This window comes from Caloenas nicobarica, chromosome 1, assembly GCF_036013445.1.
Source record: "Caloenas nicobarica isolate bCalNic1 chromosome 1, bCalNic1.hap1, whole genome shotgun sequence".
Classification (NCBI taxonomy): Eukaryota; Metazoa; Chordata; class Aves; order Columbiformes; family Columbidae; genus Caloenas; species Caloenas nicobarica.
Window position 1 is genome coordinate 27027517 of NC_088245.1, and position 20629 is coordinate 27048145.

The following is a 20629-nucleotide window of genomic DNA, read 5'->3' on the forward strand; positions in this document are numbered from 1 at the left end:
GGCCTCTTCTAGAAGCTACTGGCCAAATAAGTTTTCAGTGGTGTTACATCACTTCTTGTGGTAGTTATTTTCTATTTGCCAAAGGGAGATATTAAGCACTGAGCAAAGCAAAACTTTTGGTAAGCCGTATTAAACCAGTCCTGTACACGTGTTGTTATTAAATTGAAGCTTCAGGCTCTCTTAAAATTGGAGACTACAAGTATGAAACTGTGAGACTCACTTTCTTTTATGAAAACTCTATGGCCTTGCGTTGCCAACATCCTTTTCACTCTGTCCTTTCCAGCAGTGACTGTTAAACTGATAATAGTCTGGTTTTGTTTTTCACATAAGATCTGAATATCTTTCTTGTTGCCAGGCATGCAACTACTAATTTAGCTGAAAGTATTCTGCTGGTTGCTTATTTGGATAATTGCTTTGCCTTTGCCACTTGATTCCTCCTACACTCTTTTGTTCTTTCTGCATAATCCAACATAAACTAGTGAGTAGAGATAGACATGCTATTTGTAAAAATAATTTAAAAATTCCAACATCATGTCGATGTAACTGTTTCTTGGTTTCTCTGTATGAAAATACAGCTGTGACTTCATTCTTAGCGTGACTTATTTGTTTGCCATCATTATTCACGTTGCTGACAATGAGAAGTGTACCTAGGTCATCCTGTCTGTATTATTATGTTAACTGAAATTTTCCATTTTTAGTTAAGGGAACATACACAGAATATTTCCTCTATGCCAATGAGTAGTACAGTTGATTTTGTTGATGGTAGCACTGAATTGCAACTGCTAACACCCCTTTATTTTCTTTGTATGTCTCTTCATGTTACTGAGGAAAAAAACGTATGAGGTTTCTTCTTGGTTCTTCCAAACAAATCGTTACAGTAATTTAGGAAAAGATAATTATGAATAAGATAAAAGATTTGCTTGGGGTCCTTTTCAAATTTGACACTTGTGAAAGTCACCTAGCAGCAATTACTTTTGTTATTCTTGTGTGTATATGTTCCTGTAATTTTCTCCCTCCCACTCTGTTCTGATGCTGTTCTGACTGGTGGACGGGTCTTTCCAACTGCAGTTCTCCCAGAAAGAGGCATCTGCCTTGCAAGGTCTGGCAACATACTAAAACTACTTAGCAGTAGGTCTCTTTTAAAAGCCAGCGTTCCATTTGTACAAATAAATGGAAAATTCAAGAAAATAGAGCTACAGTGATTACAGTGAGTTCTCTCTGAAATAGCAGAGTAAAATTTTAGCTAGATATTGTGGAAATACAAGCTGTTATATGACAATTTTAAAAATCTAAATTGTAAGAAATGGTATCTATAAAGAGGGTACTTGCTGAAAAATGGCTTTGAATTTTTAATAAAGGGCATAAAATCCAAAATATACAATGTGGATGAGTATTCTGTTTCCTTTAAAATGTTCCATTTTAGAAATCAAATTTGTTTGGTTAAATCTATTCATTCATTCAGCCTCTTCACTAGGGGTAATAACAAGAATAAAATTCTTCTTGGAGGTAATACACTGACCAACTGCCTGACCCACTTCAGGGCTGATGAAAATCTAAAATGTGTTAAGGGCATTGTCCAAATGCCTCTTGGACACCGACAGGCTTGGGGCATCAACCCCATCTCTAGGAAGCCTGTTCCAGTGTTTGACCACCATCATGGTAAGGAAATGCTTCCTAATATCAAGTGTAAACCTCACCTGGTGCAGCTTTGTCCCATTCCCTTATGTCCTGTCACTGGATCCCAGGGAGGGGAGAACAGCACCTCCCTCTCCACTTTCCCTCCTCAGGCAGATGTAGAAAGCAATGGGGTCTTCCCTCAGCCACCTTTTCTCCAAACTAGACAAGCCCAAAGGCCTCAGCTGCTCGCTCCTCACAGGTCTTTCCTTCCAGCCCTCTCACCAGCTCTGTTGCCCTGCTCCGGACACATTCAAGGACCTTCACATAATTTTTAAATTGTGGGGTCCAGAACTGCACACAGCATCCCAGATGAGGCTGCACCAACACTGAATGCAGCAGGATAAGCCTGTCTTTTGACCAGCTGGTTATACTGTGTTTGATGCACCCCAGGATGGGGTTTTGCCCTCTGTGCTGCCATGGGCCACACTGCTGACTCACACTGAGCTGCTGTCACCAGCACCCCCAGGTCCCTTTCTGCAGGGCTGCTTTCCGGCCACTCCTCTCCCAGTTCAGACTTATGCCTGGTGTCACTCCATCCTAGGTGCAGAATCTAGTATTTGGACTTGTTAAATTTCATGCCATTAATCATTGCCCAATGTTCCAGTCTACCCAGATCCCTCTGCAAGGCCTCTTGTCCTCAAGAGAGTCAACAGCACCTCTGAGTTTGGGATCATCAGCAAACTTGTATATTGAACAGAACTGGCCCTGGAATTGAGCCCCGAGGAACACCACTGGTGATCATTCACCAGCCAGATGTAGCCCCATTCGCTGCAACCCTTTGAGCTTTGCCTTTCAACCAGTTCTTCACCCAGCGGACTGTGAACCCGCTAATTCCACAATTGGACAACTTGCCCAGAAGGATGCTGTGAGGGACAGTATTAAAAGCCTTACTAAAATCCAGAAAAATTACATCTCTACATCCACTGCCTTCCCTTCACCTGCTAGGTGGGTGACCTTATCATGGGAGGATATCAGATTAGCTAAACAAGACTTTCTGGTTGTCAACCCATGTTGAGTGTGCCGGATGATTGCATTATAAATTCATAATTTACATAAGTTTTCATTAAAATAAAGTTTGGTAATCATGTAATTGCCATGCAGTAATATGGGATGATATTTTAACTGAGATTTTGATGGCCTGAAAATATGAAAATCTAAATGAAAAAGAAACAGATTGATTTAGTTAAAGTTTTTCTGTGATGCCTTTGGTATGTTTTTTCTGTTGTTGAGCTGAAGAAACTTTTTAACTGCTAAGTGTAGAGGTTAAAGTCCTCTTTTTTGTTAGAGATGAAGTCAGATTTCCTTCAACACCTCAGAAGAACAGCTGACAGATTTCCATGCAAAGAATTATGAATTGATTTACATGAATTTGAACATACAAAAAAGTCTACATGACAAATGGTTATTTAAAGTAACCAGAAAGCTCAAGTATCTCTATCCATTGAGACTCATTATCAATATGAAAATCTGTATTATTTTCAGAAATAATAAATGTCTGGGTGGTTAGATAATCAGAGCATTGTACAGTGATACTTCCTTACAAAATATTGGCCTATAATTTTTAAATGTTTAAGTATCAGACAACAGAGCTGTCATAAAATAGGTCTAATGTCATCTTTATGTAGAACATCTGCATGGCTCTTCTCAATTGAAAACACATGTTGTTTCATGACTTGAACTTTTTCTCCTTTCTCCTTTGGAAACTTAGTGCAAGGCCTGTTACATCTGTGAGAAATGAAGAATATTTTATATTGACTGATTTAATTTTTTTTTTCCTTCTTGTTGGTACTGATCTGTTAGTAACTAATCTTAGGTTTGTAATATGGCCTTTTCATTTTTAAAGCTGCAACCTTGAAATAGTAGATATTCATTACTCTAAGGGAAAAAACTAGTAATGAAGAATTGGAAGCGTGTGTCTGTCTATACATGTCACTTTCACAGAGGTTTTCTTCAGGTAACGAGGAAAAAGGGAAGGAGGTTGTGCTAATTAGCAATATTGGGATAATAATAAACTGGTGCTATTGGGTGATAATCTTTTTTTTATGGTGTCAGACCCCTAAGGAAATTCAGGCTTGATCATTGCCTTGGTTGTATAATTCTTCTTCAGTGCTTTCTGTTATATTGTAAGTCAGGATTGTTTAAGTGTTAATTAAATTATGTCCTCCTGTACACAGAGATTTGAATTAATTATTAGGCATGTTGTTCTTTTGTTAAGTCTGCTTTTTAGCGCAGAGAAAATTGTACAGCTTTTTACAAACCACTTTGATATTTGGATTCTTGGCATGAAATAGAGAAAATCTGGGTTGCTGTTGTTTTCGTCAAACTGCTAGGTAAGATCTGAGCTTCTATGCCTTAAAATGATATTTTTATATATTTTCTTAAATGGGGGTTACTGAGAGTGGCTTTCTAAAGCAACACACAGTCTTATATTCAAGCTTTCCTTTTACCCTGAAAAATACTTTTTAAAAGCTTGGATTTAAAGATATGTGATTCTGAGAGAAAGTGACACTTCACGAATTACGAGTTTTTGAAAAAGTTCTATGGGTTGTTGTGAATGAGAGAATAATGCAACATTTTGTCGTTACTCTTATTTTAACTGTTCACGCTTGGTGTAACTTTTCTAGAAAAAAGTTTCCACTTTCATGCAGCCTACTTCACTGTAACGAGTTGTGTGGATATATTTGCATGTCTTATGACTGTTATGAGACACTGCTCCAGGTTAGTTTTGAAAGTTTTTTGTGACTATGTGTGCCTTACGTTAAAAATTTCTAAGCAGGTAGATTTTCTTTATTAGTACCTCTACCAAAAAACTTGAATTCTTTCATGATCCTGATCAGTCATCTGTAAAGAGCATTTCTTTAATAGTATGAAACAATTATATACGTCCGTCAGAGCATAATCAGCCTGTATGTTGGTTTCGTTTAACTTGCTGATTGCACCCTATTTCTCGGTTCTTTCTACTGTTTTCACCATTTTTGAACTAGCAGCGTGTTATGATCCTCAGTCTTCTTCAGAGAATTTCTTTTTTTTTTCAGATTCAATAATATCCTTGGAGTGTACACACAAGCTTTTGTCTTAGGGTACTTGACACTTTTCATGGAAACAGATGGTTTGAATATATTGGTCAAATATTTTTCACATAGTATTGAGTTCATAAAAATCTAACTCACTTGTAGACTTTGCATGGGTATACACTGTCCCAGTGCTGAAGAAAAGAATTCAGAATATAATTAATGTTGTAACGAGAAGTTAATTGTCAAATGTTCATTGACAGAAATCATGCTGCAGGATACCATTTCTTCAGCAGTCATTGATGCTTACATTTCCATTTTTAGTTTGTTCTGTAAAACTATATATGGAAGTAATATCTCATATGATACTTGGAAAACATTCATTTACATCTGCATAAAAAAACCACAAAACAAACCAAATAAAAACCAAACCAACCAAGAAACAAAACAAAACAAACAAACCCCCACAAGCAAAAAGAGGCAACAAAGCCCCCAAACCCCATTGTATAATAAAAATGCTAGCATTCTTTGAAGAGTCATTCTTAATTAATCATCATTATACATCATATTCCCCAGCCCACCTGCACCTCTGATAATTCTCTTCTTAAATTACTACCTCTAGCAAATAATTTTGAGACATTGTATAATGCCACTCAATAAAATTTTTCAACGTGTTCTCTTTCAGCCACCTTCCTCTTTAAAAAAAAAAAATCTGTTGCCCTTTCAATTTTATTTAGAATGAAGGGTTCACCCCCATCTTTTACGTGTCACATAAAAAAAAGATTTTACTGCCTCCTCTGCTGGTTAGTTTTAGAAAACTTTTTACCACTCCCTAATACATATGTCAAGAGGAAATATTAATATGAACCTATCAACATCTGTTGAAACAATTTTAGTATATGTGGAAAAGGAAATTAATCAGAGGAACAAACGCTCTTCAAAGGAAGGAAATTTTGTTTAAGGGTGCTGGGGCAGCTTTAATTCAGTTCCATTGTTCCACAGCAGTGTAGGACATGCAGTCCCATTTTTAATGTTTATCATCAGTTGCTACATGGAAGACTTGGACTTGCTGAACTCTTAACTTGGCAAGTAAATGAAGAGGAAATTCTTGAGATACATTGGGAAAATGGAGTATTAACCTTAAAAATACTGCTGCTTATATATTCTGTTGCTGATTACATAAGTTGATTATGAAAACTTATTTCAGCAAATGTGTGCAATTAATATCAACACAGATTATTACCAAAATAAAACTAACAATACAGCTTATATTATGTGATTAATTTTTCATTTTTTTCTGTATCGGTCTCATTTCTTATTTATATATTAATTGGTTGTGTTTGTTTTTCCTTACTTTTTTAGTGCTTTTAGCTTTGAGTCCACAGTAAGATGGATACTATTTGAAGGCCTCTCTGCCCCCTAACATTCTTGTTTCAATAACAGGGGAAAAACATCTAATTAGATTTCATAATTCTCAGTTTGGTCACTGAAAATAGGTTTATTTATTTATTTTTTATTATTCTTCAGTGGAACACAAGAAACAAGTGACTGCAGGCCAGTTCCTATACTGGATTTGCAGCTCTTCCCACAGCCCATCATCCAGATACCTCCAATCCTTTTGTAATTCTCCCTGCACACCCACTGCCAGTCTTCATCAGCCACTAGATAAATGGAGTCAGTGGCTGCAAAGGGTCAGCTTGGCAGATGGAAGTGTCCAGGAGGGAGCTGACAGATAGATGCATAGAGACGACTTGAATAGAGTGAAATAAATTGGTGTAGGGATGAATGAGGTGTCTTGCTGGATGTGATAGGAGATGGGTTCCCTGAGAGGGAAATAAAATAAGCAGTTTAACTTACAGCCTGGTTGTCTGGATTGTTGTTGGCTGCAGACCTAGGAGAGAAAACTTGAGAATAAACCTTCCCTTTGTGGAGCTGCATAATCCCCAGGATTGCTCAGTGCTGATTTTTTTTATTTTTGAAAGTATCACAGACTAAACATTCTGTTTTCTAAGTCATAAAGTATTTTCATGATCATAAGCAAGACATAAGACTTGTTCCACTGGTAAGTATTTCATTGCTTTTCCTTCTTCTGAGAGCTCATTTCTGTCATTTGTTACTTGAGAAGGTTGCTAGCGTCTACGAGATAAAAAAAATAACAGTCCTAGAAGAAATCACTAATCATAGAGTAATTTAGGTTGGAAGGCACCTCAAGAAATCATTAAGTCCAATCTCCTGCTTAAAGGAGGAGAAATCCATCAAACATGGATTGAGTTGCTGATGGCCTTATTCAATCCAGTTTTGGAAATCTCCCAATGACAAAGGTTTTATGTTTTCTCTGGGAAACATGTTCCAGTGTTTACCTGTTCTCACCAAGAACAATTTGAGTCCAAGTCAAATTTCCCTAATCAGATAATGGGATGAATGCTGCTTGTCCTGTGGCTGTGCAGAACTCTAGCAAATTCCTCCCTGATTGATTCACACTAAGAAGTCCTATTTCTACATAGCTCTTCCTTGAAGAGAAGCCATGTTGTACCTTTTGATATTCTTTAATGCCTCTCTGAAGATATTTTTCAGTTCTGCTGTTTTTTTTTTTTTTTTAGTATAAACTTGTAGTCTGTCCTTGATCTAACATAATGCTATAGACCAGCCTGTCCATAAAGAAATTTTTGGTTTTCATTCTTTTTAAGTAGTAGTTGCACTTTTATTTGAGCCTCCCCATTTAATCGTTCAGATCCTGTGTAAGGATTTAAAAGCTTTATATAAATGCGATGTTGATATTGGACTGAATTCAAAAGCTGTTCTAAATAAGTTTAAGCTTTTATCCTATTGCAGTAGTGAATTTCAATAATTAGCTATTTAAAGGTGGGGGTTTTTCTTTGTTTTTAGATATTTTCTCTTGATTTGTGTGTGCTTACTGTCAGTTTTCATTAGCAGTTACCTGTTGGAGTATTTATCTTAAGTCATAATTTCATGTACCACTGGCATAGGCTGCAAAAAGTATCATTTGCCATAGACATCTTTTTATATCTTTAAATATTTTCAATCTCAATCCTTCCATTAAAAGGCTAGTCACTGTGCAAATAAGTACGTACATAAACGATTTATAAATTCATATAGCACCTTTCACAATGCAGCAGTCGTGATTACCTCCTACAGTGGGTGCATATTCTGTCTGGTTTTGAAAATTTTCTGTTTGAAAATGCATTCAGTTAATCACAAATCAACATTTTAAATGTAATTTTCTGTATGTATTGCTGTGCAATTGAAGTTAATATATGAGACACTACTAATGCTCCCAGCATCCCAGGTATTAGTTGTGTTCCCCCATCTGCCATTGTGTCTCTGGGCTCCTTTGTGGGTGTGCAGATGAGCTTTATCCCTTAACACAGTTTCTGTTGTGACTAAAACCTTGTCTGTTGGTAACACAGAGTTTAGCGTGTGGTGTTGTATATGTGAAATGAATGTCCACTTGTTCAGTGTGCACCACTTTATGATTCTCTGCGTTTAATTTCATCTGTCATTTTGTCACCCAGTAATCAGTATCCAGGGACCCTTTGCAGCTCTTTACTGTCAGTCTTGGCTTTTTTTTAGTCCTGAATAACCTGTATTTTTGGGTTTCCTGAAGCAACCACTAATGTCATCTAAAAAGTTAATCTGTTCTGTGTTGGTGTGGTATTTGTCCAGGCTGCGTGGAAAGAGCTGCAGTTGGCCCATCACTGCAGTGTTTCCTGCCTCCCATCGTTTCTCCAGTTTTCCTCAGCAGATCGTATTTGCAGTTGCAATCTGATCAGGCAACTGGTAGTGTAGTTCTTACAAGAGACTTTTCCTGTTTAGGCTAATCATTTCAAATAATGGGAATCGTATGTATCTAACATTCAAAACCTGCCTGGACACCTTCCTGTGTGACCTCATCTGGGTGTTCCTGCTCTGGCGGGGGGATTGGACTGGATGATCTTTTGACGTCCCTTCTAATCCCTAACATTCTGTGATTCTGTGTAACTTGAACTGTAAGTTTTCCCTGACGTATAACATCATTCTTCCACCAGTACAGTCTAACTTGTCTTTCTGCCACTTTGGCCCTAAGTTTTAGGGAACTACTCATTGTTTTGCTTTTATCATCCTCATCCCATCATTTTATCTTATATTTTTTAGAAACGTCTGTTTTACTATTTCGCATTTAGTGCCCTTTTGAGTTGGAATAATCTTGAGATGACTTTGCTGTCCCTGGTTTGAGAGTTGCCGGTCTGTTTTACCCTGTGCCTGAGGGTGGTCAGTGAGGGCTTCAGCCCTACACGCTCTGTCATCCCAAACCATATGCCGTTTGATACCTATTGGTTTTTCCACAGACTTTGGCTTTCAGATTTTCCTGTAGTCACTTTAGTTCTTAATGCCAGCAGATTGTTTTGATTGTCATTCAGATGGAGCTCATCCCTTCTGTAGAGTTTCATCTTTTCCTTAGTTAATGAATCCGAACACCCAGTCCCTTTACTATTTTGGCAGGTGTGCGCTAGGATTTTGGCTCACTTGCTTTGTTAATTCCTGTGCATGTTAGAGAACATTTCAGAGTATAATGTTTCACCATATAGTAATGAACGTCTTACACATTAGCCTAAATTTTGCCTTGAAAATGTCTTTTTTGTTTCTGGATCGTTATTATCCACACGAACCTTCCATTGCTTTCTGGGATCCTTATGGTGTCTGTTGGTTACAAAGGCAGCAGACAGGTTGCTCTGAAGTCCAGCTCAGCTGTCTGTGTGTCTGATCATCCAATGATCACCGCTGTTGACTGCCTTTCTTTTTTAAGCTGGAGCTAGTGGCCCTGGAGAGATATTCTAACCCGCTTCTGGGATAATTTTTCCCCGTTATCCACCTGGTACTTTCAGAAGTGTTATTAAACAGCTCCAATTCCCAAGTAGCAGCACCAAAACTGTTATAATAAAAAGGAGGAGGAAAGTCTTGGCAGGAAAACATCGTTGATGCATCCCCTATCTTTAAGTTCCTCCAATTTTGCCATTTTAGCTTTATTTGAGATTATGACCTGTTTGCATTGCATGCGTACGGTATGTGCTGAGAGGACAGCTAGTCATAGGTTGTAGAAAAAACTGGATAATACGCATTATTTCACTAGTTGTCCACCTGTGTTTCCTTAAAGGCATGAGTGTTTGCCTCTGAGATCAGTTAATTTGCTTGGCTTCTCTTTTTGTGGTTGGTCTCCGCATTTAAGGATGGAAACTCTGGTGGTCTTTTTTATTTATAGCTGAGCTGCTACATCAGTGTTATTTCCTGTACTTTGATGGCTGACTTTCTTTATATAAACTAAGTGGCTTTTACACTGCTAATAATTTATAAATGGATTGTGCCTCCATCTCCATTTAAATTCTTAACCTGCTTGGATTTGTCATCTTGTTTGGCTGCTTAGCACTTTCATCCATTTAGGGTCAGTTTTTTGGTTTTGATTGTTTCCTTTACATGAAGGTTGAATTCCTAAGCTGCGTACTGTCCTGTAACTTCAGTATACAAAACCAGGAGCTACAAATATAGCCCCTTCCCACCTGGCTTTGTAACATTACGTTTGGAACTAGCTATTTTATTTTATTTTAAAATCTAAGTTAATCATTAAGAGATTAAAATATTAGACTGATTGGTGGCTGTTTGCAAGGCAATTTATAAAAAATAACTAGGTTCTATCAGCTTATTTTTGTCTATTCAACCAATCTCTACCTGACCTTGTAAGCCTAGCTAGACTTTAGGTCTGAATGAACGCTGTGAGCTTTTTCTGAAATTATGCTCTAAAGACTTGTTTTTTAAAAAAATATTTTCAAGTTCTATTTATACTATCAAATTGAAAAATAGACTAAAAGTATTTCGAGCACCAGAATATGTAGGCACACATTTTCTGTTGCAGTCAAATTCTCTTTACCTTTTAATTTCCCACAATGTTGCAATTTTGTGGACAATATACAGGAAAAAGTTGGGTATTCACTAAGGTACGTTATTTGTAGTTAGTCTCTGGAGAGTTTTTCTAACATAGTTCTTATGTTCTTTGGTTTCTTATGCTCTGAAATGTGTGTTACCTTTTATGACCTTTTCATATGTTACAATTTTAACTTTGAGCTTTCCAAATTATCTTCTAACCCATTTGGTAACCATTAGGCCTGTTCTTCCTCTTTTGTACCTCAGAATTGGCTTATTCTTCCTCTTTTTTGCTTGTTCTTCCAAACTCAATTTGAACCAAATCACAGATAAATGTTTTATCCATTTTTAGAGGATCCATCAATTTCGGATGATGTTTCTCTGCACTGTGGCATTTTTCTGATTTTTTTGAGACATACTTCTTTAAAGAGCTGCTCTGAATGTTGTGATTTTTAAGGTAGCAAGCCTTCATTTTCTTCCAAAATTTGTGCTGTAATGATTTGGCTTTTTTCTGCTTTCTGTTATATGTGCAGGCACAAAAACACCACAAGAAAATTTTAGAAATCGTTGGATCTTTCTGGCGGGTTGTTTGGGGTGGTTTGGTTTGGTTTTCTTGTTCCCCAACTAATTAGATGGGTATTAAGCCTGTGATTTTTTGAACATTATTTTCTATGAAGACTGTTAGAAGTCAATACTTACCTGTGACCTTCCCGTATACTGTACATTAAACGTATAAAAATGCCTTCTCTGAAACTGATCTTGTTTTCATGTTGGGCTGACGAACCAAAAATTTGTCAAGCAAAACTACTTCTGATCTTTATTGTGTAATATTTTTTTTTGTTATCGCAATAAAGTGTTGCACTGTAGTTTGGAAATATAATTATGTTTTAAAATAATGGTATGGAGAAACATACGATCGTGAAGTTCTTCCCGAATAGAGATATGAGACAGGTCTTAATTTCAGAAAAGCCCTGGTAGTATTTTTGCTCTCAGCTTGCCTGCTATTACTTATGAAAATCTCTGTATGTATAAACATACCAACTCTTTTTAATTTGAAAAATACTTATTTTGATACTGCAGTGAACACGCAAAGCATGTTTTCATTTCTTTTACTAGCATTATTTTAATACACAGAAATAGAAAACTTTATTTTAGAATGTTTTTCTTCCCTTCCCTCTCTGTGTATGAGCCAATTTACAAGATGTTATTTTTGTGATATTTCTGAAACTGCTCCAAATTGAAATTTCTGATTGAATTGAGAAGGGGGAGGTGTTTTTTTAATGTAACGAATTGTATTTGCTGTAGTGAAATCTGTGTGGAACATATCTGACTATTTCTTTTAGAGATTGTAAATGAATACCTAAAAAAAAATACTTAACATAATTTTCCCTGTGGTTAAGATCTCTTCTATGTGTGGATGTACTCCAAAGAATGCATTTAGGTTTATTTATTTGTCTGTTTGTTTGTTTTCCTTCGTTAGGCTCGGCGCAAAGAGGTTTTTATCCAGGAGCGGTATGGAAGATTTAATCTGAGTGACCCATTTCTGGCTCTTCAGAGAGACTTTGAGGCAGGTGCTGGTGACAAAGAAAAGAAGCCAATATGCATGAACCCCCTGTCTATTTTAGAAGCTGTTATGGCTCACTGCAGGAAAATGCAAGAAAGAATGTCAGCTCAGTTGGCTGCTGCTGAAAACAGACAAAAGAAGGTATCCTGCTACCAACTTTTTTCTTTTTCCCTCTCCTGATTTGTTCCTTCATACCACTTTCTAAATCTGAGGTTTTGTCTAACTTGGTTGTCCTTACAAGTGTTAAAATGTAATCACTTGTCATATATAGTGAGGTGCTGATTTTGTGGTGATATTTTGTGTGCACACCTCATTCATTCCATGAATTTAGCTCTACTTATGAAATAAATTAAATTTAACTGGTACAAGTTGATGCAGTATATAAGTGGATAGCTCAGCAGGAGCTGAGAAAGCATCATCACAATATATTTTTAAACCAACAGCATTGAAGCCTAGAGGTGTTACTGTTATTTTTATTCCAACCTAAATAGCGTAGAATAAATTATTTACATTAGGTGGCTCTGTTTCATAAATCAGCAAAAATAAATTATGACTATAAAAATATTTGTTTGCCTATTTAGAACATTTGCTGTAAAGAGAAAATTATTTTGAAACAGCTATGTTGCAAAAGAAAGTCTCATATTGAAGATAAAACAATGTCATTTTGAAATTGAATGGTTGCTTGGTTGCACATATTTCACTAAGATGTAAGTCATACATTCCTAAAGCATAGCTAAATATGAATATGTGGGAAGGGGTTTCCAAAAGGAAAGAGGGGAACAGTAATATAATAGACTAATCTAGACCAGGCATTTTTGAATAATTCAAAAATAAATGCTTGGTAGGCATTGGACCATCCTCAGTGGTATAAGATGGATTGAATTTCTTCAGCAGCTGTGAAATAGCTTTTTGGTGACAGTTTTATATTGATGTTTAAAAAAATAAAAACAAACAGACAATGCTAATACGATTGACATGAAATTGATTTTGGTAGTATTTCCCTTTGGGAAATAATATGCACACAAAAGTACTGGAAGTATTCTGGAAATACATGCCTAAATTAAATCAGCAAACCTTTTGTTGTTATCTTATCTCTGTTTAGTTTAAGTATCCGTGCTCTGTTAAGACTTCAGAAAAACAGATGCGGTATTCAAAAAAATGAATAATGTGAGACCATATGTATGATATGTACATCTTAAAACAGTGCAATGGCTTATGTAGTGAACTGTTGCTTGTACTTACCCAGCACTTCTTTTTGAGGACTCTTAAACGTTAGTTTTCTTTTTCATATGTTTTTTTAAGTAAGTTGAGATTTTGCGGGAAGGTTTGTCTCAGCATACAAAAGAGTGAGCAAGCTTGATTATTCTGATCAAAGAATGATATTGGGAGAGACCCTGACACATCTGCCTGGACAGCTGGATTAGGTTCTTGTTTCAGTGCATGACCACAAGTCTCTTCTTGTACGTAAATTCTTCATCTGTCCCTGGCTTTTAGTACATGGACAGATACATGCATATAAGAATGGCTCACATATTGAGACTATATCTCAAAGTCAGGGTATTGATATGTAAATTCCATTTTTGTCTTTTTTTGGCCCATGTTCATTACCGAAGTCTGTATCTACAAGTCTGCATGTACAGGAAAGGACCCTCTTGTCCTTCATTTCCTAGAAAAACACATAAGGGTTTTTTTCTTCAAATCTTAAGTAGCTTGGTCTTAATTTATTTTGCAGTTTGATTCTTACCTTGAGAAGTACTTAAACTTCTAGTACACTCAGTTCTGAAGTCTGTAACTTTTAAGCCAAACATTAAACTACTACGCTTGAAAAAATGTGTGTTGCTTTGAAAGTGTGGAATTATGATTCTACCATTTCTACTCCTTGTAACGAACAGGAAATTTAAATAACACAGGATGTGAAAACAAACTGGATGGTGTTGAGCAGCTGTGTGCATGACTCTGTACGGAACTTACACTTTGCTCTTGTAAAGCCAATCACAAATGTTATTTGGACAGGGCACCTCTTAAACTTCTTGGGTTTGTGGCAACAGAGGACATATCCCTCAGCCATCTCTGTTCATTCACAAACCATTCATTCAGTGGTTTACCTTCCCTTAGTTCCATGTTTTTCTGTTCTCAGATCTCTCCTCGCATGAGGGTGATGGAGGTGTTTGAGGGATTTCTAGAAATGTTCAACAAAGTAGGGTGACCCAATGTTAGGGGGAAAAAAAAAACCAAAACCAACCAACCAACAACAACAATAAACCTCAAGTTAAGCCTAGACAAATATGACCTAAATACAGAGCCAGCTGCATGTCCTCTCTTAAAGCGTGGCTCCTCCTTCTCCAAATGTGTGATGCCTCTATCTTCATGTTTGGAATTGCCTCAATCTCACTCCTACACCAGGCAATGAAGTCTGTGAACAGCTGTGTTTATTTTCTCTGGATATTGCTGGACTTCAAACAGGCACAGACTGAACTCTTGTTCCTGGGGACTTATTATCTGTGAATATAGTGACCATAAAAGTATTTTTTGACTAAAATTTTTATTTGATCATAAAAAGCAAGTCATAACAATGTGCCAGAATGTAGAAAAATGAAGGAGGTGCACATAAGACTGTCAGTCATAGGCTTACCATATACCAAACACCTAATCCCCAGATGTCATCTGCTTTGTGTTAAATCTCCATCCTCTTCCATCTCTTTGAATGCTGTCCTTGGAGCCGCTATCAAAATTAGTTTTGAAGTTTCCTGGGAACTCAAAACCAGATAATCAAAATGGCAGTTCTTGATTTGTCAAGTGTTTGCAAAGAAGTTAATATTGGCATGCACACTCAAAGAAAGACAGGCACATTGGTTGGACGAGGCCCATTTATGTGATTTAGTCTAACCTTGTGCTTAAAGCAGATTATCACCAGCAGTACATCTGGTCATCTGTGAATCTGTCTAGCTGCGTCCTGCAACCCCCCAGGAATGGCAATACTGCAGCCTTTCTGCACCACAATCCTTCTGAAGAACTTTTTTCCAAGACTGAGCCTCTTAAAGGGCAATTTTTTTGTGTTAATCTTTTGTTATCAGGCCTCATCTGCCACTATAAAGAAGAATTTGACTCTGTCATCATTGCAAAGGCCCTTCAAAAGGAATGGTATGTTGATATTAGATCATCCCTTAGTTGTTTTTTTTCACTAGACTAAGCAAGCCAAGCTCCCTTGACGTTTTCTCACGAGACATGCACTCTGTCTCTCACCTTTGAAGGGCCTTTGCTGGTTAGTTCTTTGTGGGATACTGTCATTTTTCTCAGTATCCTTTTTTTTTTTTCCTTTTTCAAATACTTCTTGGACACATTTCCAGATGATTACATTACAGATATGATTTAGTGTGTGCATGTAGTACACTTCACAAAAATCGTGTCATAGTTAGTTCATAAACTCATAAATAATTACAGCTAGTTCCAAATTTGTCATCTAATGGAAACAATGCAGTGTAAGTATTCGGAGGTTTTTCTTCTTTAAGATGGTGCAACCAAAACAAGAGCAACAGGGAAGACATAGACATAGGAAACAACACAAAGCGAGAAATTAATGTTGCTCTTGTCAATTTGAAATCAAATAGAGGACTTACAAAAAAAGAATCCCTAATATATATATATGCAATGCTTACAAATAAGGTACTATAACAGTATGGTATCACAGAATCACAGAATGTTAGGGGTTGGAAGGGACCTCAAAAGATCATCTAGTCCAATCCTCCTGCCGGAGCAGGAATCATTTCATCCCAGTTATATGTTAAAATCTGCTTGTAATTATTTGAAAGTAATATAATTTCACAACAGTTAATTTATAGAACCAGTCTCTCATCTGAAAGCAAAACTGAGGAATAATAAAGAACAGAAAATCTTGATAAAAGCATTTTCACTCTAATCTTATTGTATTTCCAGGCTTTAAAAACTGTATACGTTTCTCATTACATTTTCATATGATTTAACAAAAAATAAACTGTTGGATGCTGCACTGTTACTGTTGAATGCCCTGTTTTCCTTGAAATGTTTGTGAAGCATCCGAATGCTCTCAGATTCTTTGAAAAAAAAATGAAATGCTTGAGAATAAAATTATTATTTTCTGCATCTGAAGAACTGTGAATGGGACCATTCCTGAATACAGTGTCATCATAATAGCTTGCTAATTTAATTTGCAGCTGTACTGCCATTAACATTGCTGATATTGCTTGTTTAGCAATGACTGATAATGCCAAATCTTATTTTTTATACATTTAACACTGTTTATAAGAATAGGTGGACTTGGTTTTGTGAAATGCATTGTACAGAGTATATTGGTTTACCTGGGATGAATCTCTAAAACCCCAGTGGAGCCCCTCTACTGCTAGATGGGTTTTGAGGTGTTTGAAGCCAAGATTACATTTCTAATGTAGCTATAATTTTCCATAGTGATTTCTTCCTATTATTTCACTGTTTCTTATGATAATGGTATGATTTCAGGAAGAAATTTTACTATTATTATAATATACATCACATCAATATTGTCATCACCTCTTTTTTCCCATTCTTCTAAAGAAAACGGAAGAGAAATTTACAGTCAGGTAATGTGATTAGAAATGTTGGGAGACTGAGATACACACTCATCTATAAGTGTAAATTCATGCAGGATTTATTGTTTGTTCTCTCTGTGTCATTTCACTTCCCTTCCTTTTTAAACGTTTCCTTGTATGTGAATTCTGCTTACCATGTGGGAAAAAAATTATCCTGGGGACAATGAGCTATAGCAGGTCGGATTTATTTCTGTTAAAACTGCAGACTCTCTCTCTGTTCTACTCATCTCTTGATGGCGTGAGTTTCAACTCTATAGTATCACAGGAGAGTAACAAAACGGTTATTAAAAACCTGTATTTATATCAGCCTTTGTTTAAATGCAGTTTAGTTAAAAATGAATTGTAGACACAGGTACAGTGATGTGGAAAAAGCTTCCTGAGCTAAGAAATTTCATCTCCTATTGGAGAGCTCAGGGAATAGTGTGCTGCAGCAACAGGGTTCTGAAAAGCTATTGTATTGTTATGCCTCGTTTGGTTGGTTGGTTTTTTGCCTGCATGTCTGTTTGGGGTTTTTTTGTTTGTTTTCATCTAGCAAGTGAGACAATACTTTAAGCATTGACTGAGAGAGGAGATATTCCATAGCTATTACCATCCCCCAGGCCATCTTGTTTCCCACATTACAGTTTACAATAAATATATTCACGACACTGTATTATCTTAAACTCTGAAATCAGTATCGTTTTGAACTCTAATCTCCTTAAGTCTGAGGAAGACCTGAAACCTAAATGTTTCGTTTCTCATCTCAAAGGTTTTTGGAAAGCTCATCTCTTGCTTCTGGCTGGTTACTCCACTGAGAAGACGACTTTCTGTGATCTCTTATGTCTAATTTCTGGAGAATAGGCAGCTCCTCACTCAGGAATCACAAGCATTTAATCACTTTGGGGAGTCTTTGTGCTGTTGATGGAGGAAAGTACATGGGCTTGCTTAGTTTCTGAATTGCTCTTCAGAGATGCTTCTTTCTTTCTTTTGCTTGCATAATACTATAGGCACTTGCATTAGATATCACAAATTACTTTCCTGGGGTGGACAGGTTCAGTTTAGACAAACTCTAAAAAGTTAAAATATCAGTGTCAGGTTAATACAGGGTTATGTTGAAAGTCTCTGTCTTGTTAATGAGAATTTTTCTCTATGCTTTCTTACAGTTGGAAATGGAAAAATCTCAGTTACAGAGTCTTGAGCTGGAGCACAAAAAGCTATCTGCTCGTCTTGAAGAAGAACGTGGAAAGAATAAGCATATAGTACTGATGCTGGTGAAAGAGTGTAAGCAGTTGTCTGGACGAATTGTAGAGGAAGCCCAGAAACTGGAAGAAGTGATGTCAAAATTTGAAGAGGAAAAGAAAAAGGCTGCTGAATTGGAGGAGTCTCTTGAAGCTGAGAAACAAAGGAGTACGCAAATGGAAGCTCAAATGGAAAAGCAGCTGTCTGAGTTTGACACAGAGAGAGAGCAGTTACGTGCTAAACTTCATAGAGAGGAAGCACATACCAGTGACCTCAGAGAAGAGAGAGATAAAATGATCAAAATGATTGAGCAATTAAAAAAGGAGAATGAAAGTAAAGCTAATCTTTCTCTTAAAAACAAAAACAAAGATAGGAGTCTTGTTTCTGTTTCTGTTGAAACAGAAGAGCCAAGTTCAAGAACTGTTGCCTGCCAAACAGATACTGTAGTGATGGACAGTAGCACAGAAAATATTAAGAAGTTACCTTTGACTGTATCTGTAAAGCCTTCTACAGTGAACCCACTAGTGTCTGGCAATACAAAAATGAATGTGTGCACCAATGCAGCACTTGTGAAGCCTGTCATTGATAGGCAGTCCTCATCTAGTGAACTTGTCCCTCCTGCAACTCCTGTTCTTACACAGAATCAAAACAGAATTGAGGAAAATGGACCAAGTACAGGCTCATCACCTGATTTACCAAGTAGCACTTCCCCTTATCCAAATAGTCCTTCCCTTTTCACCTCTGCAGCACCAACTGCTACTGCTGCTCAGAACTCCTCGCTAACTTCATCTATGCACAGTTTGCATTCACCATCTGCCAACACTACTGGGCATCCAGGCCTCAATCCACGAATCCAAGCAGCTAGATTTAGATTTCAAGCAAATGCAAATGATCAAGACCAAAATGGAAACACAACCCAAAGTCCTCCCTCAAGGGACGTATCCCCTACTAGTCGTGACAACCTAGTCGCCAAACAGGTAGCTCGGAATACCGTTACCCAAGTCCTTTCGAGATTTACAAGCCCTCAGAGCGGTGCTCCATCACGGCCAGGGACGTCACATTCAGTGGAAGCTGGCACTTACCCCCCAGTCGGTAGGACGAGTTTAAAGACTCCCAGCGTATCAAGAATTGACAGAGGAAATCCTCCACCTATTCCTCCTAAAAAACCAGGGCTTTCGCAAACTCCTTCTCCACCACACCCACAGCTTAAGGTTTTAATGGATAGTAGTCGATCCCCAAATACAGGTGCAAAAACTGACAGCAAAACCGTGACCTCACCTCTTTCAAGTTCACCACAAGGAATCAGGGTAATAAATGAGGAAATTATTTCTAAGTCCTCACCTCAGCTGCCACCAAAACCTGCTATAGATTTATCTGTGGCACCTGCAGGCTGTGCCATACCAGCCATAGCCTCTTCTCAGGTGGGTGCCTGGCCTTCCCACTTCCCTGGACTGAACCAACCTGCATGTTCAGAAAATTCCTTTGTCATTCCCACCACCATTGCCTGTAGCTCCTCCATAAACCCTGTTAGTTCTTCATCCTGTAGACCATGTGATTCAGACAGCCTCCTGGTAACAGCATCAGGTAAAGGGATTGATATGCTACAAACTGTCTCCCTCTAAAATGATGTTTTGGTTTTCCTATCTCTTATTTGCTTTATTTTTTTTATACCTTTCTCTTTTTTACCTTCTAAAAGCTGAGATTTTAACTTTTTTTTTTTGACATTCCAGGGGTATGGGAATTCTTTGCTCATTTAGTTATGTCATAAATTAGTTTGCTTCATCAAGGAGGTCTCCAAATTGAAGGCTTTTTTTTTTTAAAGGTAAAAGAGGACTAATATTTGAAGTAAATGGGCTGCAGATTATCATATATTAAAGAAACTCTCTTTTTTAAATTTTTTTGGTCAATACTATTATTTTGGACCTAAAAATGTTTTTCAGTCTGAAAGTTACCTCTGCTGGTGATCTTCCATGGAATATGTATTTTAGTGCTTTGTGAATCTTTTAGAAAATAGGGTATAGCTGGGGCTACTGTATTCTCCTAAGGCATTAGATGGTTGCACATTAAGGTATATAATTACCTGGATAACAGGGTGGTTTCAAATATATCTTCATACCTATAAAATATATTTCTTTTTCATTTCCATTTTTCTGTAGTTCTTGGTTAGGTGCAGGCTTTGTTATTACCTGTGTATGGTATCTCACAGGTTTACTTCAACAGATATCAGCAAAGGTTTGCTGTTGGAGACATAAAATCTAAATGTCATGTTGACAGTCAAGTCTGGAGTCAGTGCATGTATCTGCTATTCATTTTTCATTGTGACGAGGACTTATTTGTGTGCCTAACGTGCTGCCAACTTCAGGGTATCTCCTTGATGGCAATTAAATGAGCAAAGGCTGCGCTGGTCGACCTTTTAGTTAATAGTGGATCTCCTATAAATCTTTTTGTCAACATATTTCCCTGCTGGGATCGACAGCGCTAGAAGGTTACGTAAAGCCCCTCTTTAGCCTGACTTGCACTGCAGTGAGGAAGATGGACACAGTTATGGAACACTTTAGACCTTCATCAGCATTGAAGAATGTTTGAAAGGTCTCAAACTTTCAACAGTTATTCTCAGTTCAGTTATGCTACTTCAGTCCCTCGTA

General features: G+C 37.2%; 1 protein-coding gene across 1 annotated transcript in view; it reads left to right on the plus strand.

Moving 5' to 3' along the window:
• Positions 1-20629, plus strand: part of CTTNBP2 (cortactin binding protein 2) — an 87438-nt gene that overhangs the window by 21991 nt on the left and 44818 nt on the right. The window contains 2 exon segments of the mRNA XM_065652414.1: positions 12082-12306; positions 17909-19568. Coding sequence (XP_065508486.1) covers positions 12082-12306; positions 17909-19568 — 1885 coding nt within the window.